The sequence below is a fragment of the Sinohyriopsis cumingii genome, chromosome 7, assembly GCF_028554795.1.
Source record: "Sinohyriopsis cumingii isolate HCF-2022 chromosome 7, ASM2855479v2, whole genome shotgun sequence".
Classification (NCBI taxonomy): domain Eukaryota; kingdom Metazoa; phylum Mollusca; class Bivalvia; order Unionida; family Unionidae; genus Sinohyriopsis; species Sinohyriopsis cumingii.
In genome coordinates this window covers 104,833,731-104,839,831 of record NC_142967.1, presented here as the reverse complement: position 1 = coordinate 104,839,831, position 6,101 = coordinate 104,833,731, and the positions used below count along the sequence as shown (strand labels likewise).

At 35.1% G+C, this 6,101-nt stretch overlaps 1 protein-coding gene across 1 annotated transcript in view; it reads left to right on the top strand.

Annotated features, from left to right (window-relative positions):
• The first annotated feature begins 517 nt into the window (after window positions 1–517).
• Window positions 518–6,101, top strand: part of LOC149795863 (uncharacterized) — a 69,839-nt gene continuing 64,255 nt past the window's right edge. The window contains exons 1-2 of the mRNA XM_089965786.1: window positions 518–710; window positions 5,037–5,102. Coding sequence (XP_089821912.1) covers window positions 5,084–5,102 — 19 coding nt within the window. The 5' untranslated portion in view covers window positions 518–710; window positions 5,037–5,083. The remainder of the gene's footprint in view (window positions 711–5,036; window positions 5,103–6,101) is intronic.

Below are 6,101 nucleotides of genomic sequence, written 5' to 3'. Positions count from 1 at the left end.
TCAACATGATATAAAGTCTGGGAGATTGTTTACATAAGTTCAGTTCTTATAATACAAATAAGCCTGACTGGTAAAATAGTCAACTGTTAAGTTATGTGAACAATATCAGACCAACTTGGACCTCTTGTAATAACATTAGGTTTGCCTTTCCTAATTTTTTTTTTGAAGCACCTGTACGCTTGATGTAGTACGGCAAGAATATCATACGCGACAGTTGTAGAAACAGGAGTAATAAAACATTTACATTTTGAATAGGTACTGTGTTATGTTTTCACAATAATGTGTTGCCGCAGACTCGGCCTTGTATGCCCTTTTCTATCTAGATGAATATAATTTTAATCGCTCTTAATGCCATTGACGTTGGGCAAAATTCATTCTTTTAGACATGAAAACACGTTAAACCGCACAACTCTGTTATGCGTCTTCACAACCTTCTGCTTATACGCCGATATTTGTATTATGTCATGACTAAAATAACTTCCTTTTCGAGATATTATTTGTTGTGTCACATGACATGATTTCTACTTTCGTATTTGGACATGGCGATTGTAAAGACGACGAAGATAAGATTTATTTCAGGTCGGCATGATTTGAAACAACAATTCAGCATAAGCTCTAATGAGCTGTTTTAACCGTCATCAAAGATGTTCATCGCCACTTTTAATTATTTTTTGACATTTCGGGTCCTAGTGGTGAACAACTGTCTAGAGGTAAATTAATGGCGAACGGTCTGCCAGTATAATTGAAGATTTAAGCCGGTTCGTAACTAATGATTTTAATCATGTGAGGTGGACCATGTTGGCCTCTTACAAACGAAATTAAGAGTATTGGTCAATGAGTAGAGGGCTGGGGTGGGGGGTAATCATCTAACAATTTAACCCGATAGGCTTTCGCTACACCCAAAACGATGACGTGTATTAGCGATCTCGTTTTGAATCGATGATATGTTTATTCGGCGGCTGTTGAATTGCTATGCTAACTGCTGTCTCCCCTCCCCACGAACCAGAATGATACCCAACGGTACCAGATGTACTGAATGTTTTGCCTTTAGTACCTCAAATGGTATTTATTTCTAATCCAACACAGTTTATGCACATTAAAAAAATTAAACGGCCAAGGCTCTTCACATGATAATGATTCATGTACAGCAGGTGCTTGCATGATCTTTGTGGTGCAAATTGTCATTATGATGTAAATATACGCCTTTTTTGCAACTTATTAACTAGAATTTCATATGTGCAAGCCATTGTTCCTAAAACTTATTCAATAATGTAATCCTTTTGGTAGAAATGTTTAAATGAATAATCAAAATGAATGAATATTTTAAGTGGTATTTTTGCCTTTGTACAATGGTGGAGACTGGATGACAAAAGGATACCCAAAATAAGGTCTTGCTATATACTGAAATATAGAATAAGGAAAGTTTTCTTGTCTACCAGAACTTATATAATAATCCAGCCAGGAGACCAAATATCTTATTTGTTATTGCTACCTTTTGAACAACATCTTTACTAATCTTCATTAGAGACTCAGGGACAATGCATTTGTATAGATCTATGCATTATTATATGTTTCCTTTTCTTTTTATATTCTTTTCAAATTGAAATGATAATTAATGGCATTGAAATATGATCACTAATATAGAGTGATTTTAAGGAGATTTTAATTGAAATAATCTAAAGAGCTAAGCATTGGATTATCTAAATGTTTCTTATGTAATGTATTTAACTGATCTAAAAGTGTAAATTGTTTCTAGTGCTTCTTATTGATTTCACCCGTTCACTTTGTGTTTGTGAGTGACTGGGACTTCTGCACATGTTGTTATTACTTCTGATGATGTCAAATTTAATCCATCATTTAAATAACCTCAGTTTTGTTAATTTTTTTGTGCACTTGTTTTATTCTATTTTTAATTTCTGTGATCAGATATTTTATAATTTTCCTGGCATGTTTTATCTTTGAAATAATTAAGTTTTACCAGTACTATGTACTTTTGAGAGACTGACATACGTAAGGTGAAGTTGTTTGCATTTGAAACATGCACAATGGAGAGAATGTTGACATACCTCTATGCTACTTTGATGTAATGTGTAATTTCTTTGGATATTGTACTTACGGATACTGTACATGATCTAAGCACACTACTAACTAAAATGACTGCTCCCTTATGCTAAACAAATTAGCCTTAATTAGTACACTATCTTTTGCATCTATTAAAATAAGGAAAATTAATTTTGCCTAACTAGACAAGACCAGCATCTGAAAGTGCAATGGATGAATTACCATATATATAAAATGAAAGAAAAAGTTTTTGACTTTGTTTTACAATTTACTTGTGAAGTCCAGGAAGTAAAATGACCAAGTGGAGCTATCAGTTTTTTGAAAGGTGCACATCTGTTGTAAGACCAAGTTGTGTACTCTATAACCCATATTGCACCCATCAATCATATACCAAAATAAAGGGAATTAAAAGTTCTTTGAACAATACCTAATTCATTTGATCCAGAATCAAACACAAAATTTGTTCTCTGTGCTACTTTTCACTGTTGGACTCTAGTCCAACATACCTATCTGACCTCACCCATGTGTACACACCAGCAAGATACGTACGCTGCTCTTCTGACAATCGTATACTCGTTATTCCCACTATGAAAACAAAGTCATATGGACAGCGTTCTTTTGCATACCAGGGCCCAGCAACGTGGAATGAATTACCCACTGAACTTAGACACAAAGACACAGTGATTACATTCAAGAGGGCTCTCAAAAGTTACTTATTTCGACTGCAAGAACAAACTTAAAGACCTAATAATGTTTCCTACCTTAAATATTCTCAGCATGTTTTTTAATGTTTTCTAATTTCTTGGTGTTATATGTTTTTTATCTTGTAGGTGTTGTCTAATGTTGTAAAGCACTTAGAGCTTCTAAAGATTAGGCGCTATACAAAGTCCTCATTATTATTATTATTATTATGCAAGGTCTTTTTTAAATAGCCAGTATAACCAGGAGGAAACCCAGGGAAATTCTTTTTCTTTAAAATTCTAACCCTATGCAAAATATGAAATTGTAGAGCACCACCATGATACTTTTTTAAAGATATGTCAGAATGCAGCAGTGTGCATAGACAGAATGTTAGCACTTTAGTAGAGAGGGCCAAAGGGAGATAAATTGAATCTAACAATGAGCAGAACATGAACAAGATCCAACTTATGAACGCTTTATAATGCTGAACTGATCTTTTTATTCTATTGAGAAGATATGTAGCATTTCTTTATGAAACATTAACACAATATCTTAAGTAAGGTAAGGTATTATTGTCTCAAATAATAATGTGTGTGAGCATGCTTTAATTCCTGGCACCATATTCTGGATATATTTTATGCTAGGACCAAACTCAGCCTCAAAAGTATCAAAATGTCCATAACTTAATTAGAATAAAGATGCACTTGGAATTACAGAGCTTTATCTTAATCTGGGGCACACCTTTATAGACTGCCAAACCTGGGTCACTTTCATAGATGGCCTATTTTAGGTCACTATCATAGACTGCCAAACCTGGCTCGACACTCTCATGAACTGCCAATCTGGTCACTATCACAGACTGCCAATCTTGGTTTACTACCATAGACTGCCAAACCTGGGTCACTTTCATAGGCTGCCAATCTTAGGTCACTATCATAAGTCTGCCAGACCTGGGTCACTTTCATAGACTGTCAATCTTGGGTCACTTTCATAGACTGCCAATTTTAGGTCACTATCAAAGACTGCCAATCTTGGGTCACCATCATGGACTGCTAAAACCTGGGTCACTCTCATAGATTGCCAATTTGGTCACACGTGACAGACTTGCCAATCTTGGGCCACTATCATAGACTGCCAATCTTCCATGAGATAGGTGTATCCTTAATACCATATCTAATCTGGTGGTTTTTAACTTGAGAAAGTAATTTATTCCTCCTGATAATATTTATTTCCATGATCCAGTCTCTAATTTTTTGTCCGGGTCTACCAATCAAGAGTACTGGATTAGTTGACATTTCATCTAGATCTGCCATGTTTCTATCAAGGCCTGCAAGACATGTTCTTCTAAGCAAGAATTTGACCATTTAGCAATTTTCATGTTTAGTATTCAGTTTATTTTAGATTACAATAAAGCTGAGTACACTTTATATTTATTTCTTGAACATACCTTATGTCAGATTGGTTGTCATTAGCTATTTGTTTTGAATTTATCAGAAACTGTCCACATAAGCTTTCTTCATAGTGTATTATGTCATCTTTACAACAATACAGAATTAAGGGACTCCCAAAATAGCTTTTGTTATAACATGTGATATAATGGAACAATATGGTGTATGCAGTGTGTATGATATATACTCATATATCATAAGTGAACTGTTTTAACATTTTGCATCCAGGGTTTAACATCAAGTATGGGCCAATCATCAAGCATGCACTTATCATCAAGCATGGGCTCTATCATAGGCTGAGGCATCGTCCTATCATCAAGCAGGAGCCTTTTAACTGGTCTTATCCTGAAGTATGGTCTTAGCATGAAATATGGGCTTATCATCATGTACAATCTCATCATCAGGGATGGATTTATCATTAAACATGGTCTTTATCATCAGGCAACAGTTCATAATCAAGTAGGGGCTTATCAAGCATGGTCTTATCATCAGACATAGGTTTATCATCAGGCATGGGTTTATAATTAAGCATGGGTTTATCATCAGGCATTGACTTATCATCCAGAATGGGCTTATCATCAAGTATCAGCTTATGATCAAGTATGGGTTTTTCATCAGACATGGGTTTATCATCAGGAATCAGCTTATCATCCAGCAGGGGCTTATCATCAAGTATCAGCTTATCATCAAGTATTGGCTTTTCATCAGACATGGGCTTATTATCTGATAAATGTGGAAAGTGGACTAAATAACATGATAATCTGCTTACTTTAAACCTTTCTAACATGTATGTATTTTATAAGCATAATTCTGTGCTTACTATTTCATACGATCTTCATTTTACAGATTCCATTTGTAACTAACCTGTGAAGGTTTGAGTTGAAGACCTTACCATGGCAGAAGGGGGGAGAGGTAAGGATGAAAGTCTTCATATATGACTCATTATTGACTGTATGTTGTTGTTGTTGTTGTAGGGTCTAATGCCATTTTTCAGCACAAGATAGGCTATACATCAGGTGGCCAGTATAACTGGTGGAGGTAGAACCATGGAGAACAATGGAAAGAACCACCAACCCAAGAGAAGCTTAACTGGCAATCTTTCTCACATACCCACATTAGCTGATCCTGAGACTCAAACCCATGCAAACAGAGGTAAGATGGCAGTGATCCAGAATGGTGAGCACTTTAGACCACTTGGCCACTCTGGGCCTGCATATTAGCAGTATAGTTAATTGTATATTTCATCACATGTGAAAGTAACCCCAAGATTTGTCTAAATAATCCAGTGTGACCCCTACCAGGGAGCAAATTAACTGACTCAGCCAAGTTTTGGGAAAATCGTTTGATTTTATAGATAAAGAAAGATCTCTGGCAAATAGCTTTATTGTGTTCTAAAAACAGGAGAAAAAATAAATTATGCAAGTCACATATGATTTACTAATACACAGCAAAAACTGGAAGTAGCAGATTGATTGTGACAGCAAACTGCTCTGTCCCATCAGCCTAAATGGTTCTGTCTCGGAGTCATTGTCCTGCTAACAATGTAGTCTAGAGTTGAATTTATGTTATACAAAGGCTATTAGTTTTATAAAGAAGTCTTTTTCTTCTTTTACTATGTATTATGACATATGTAACTAGCAGATGATATTCTGCCCATTTTACCTGGATGATGAGCAAAATGGCAGTCTCCTATTTGTGATTCTTTTGTTGTTTTTTTAAGCTTATTGCCCTCATGTTGATGAAGCTTTTGTCAAAAAGAGAAAACATTAATAAATGAAACACTGAATGTAAACTTTGAAAATACATACAATACTCCTTCAGGGTTTAAAAATTCACAATAGTTATATTCATATAGTATCTATTAGGTTTAATCTCAAGAATGACCATTTTGCATGCTTTCTAATTTTCTTT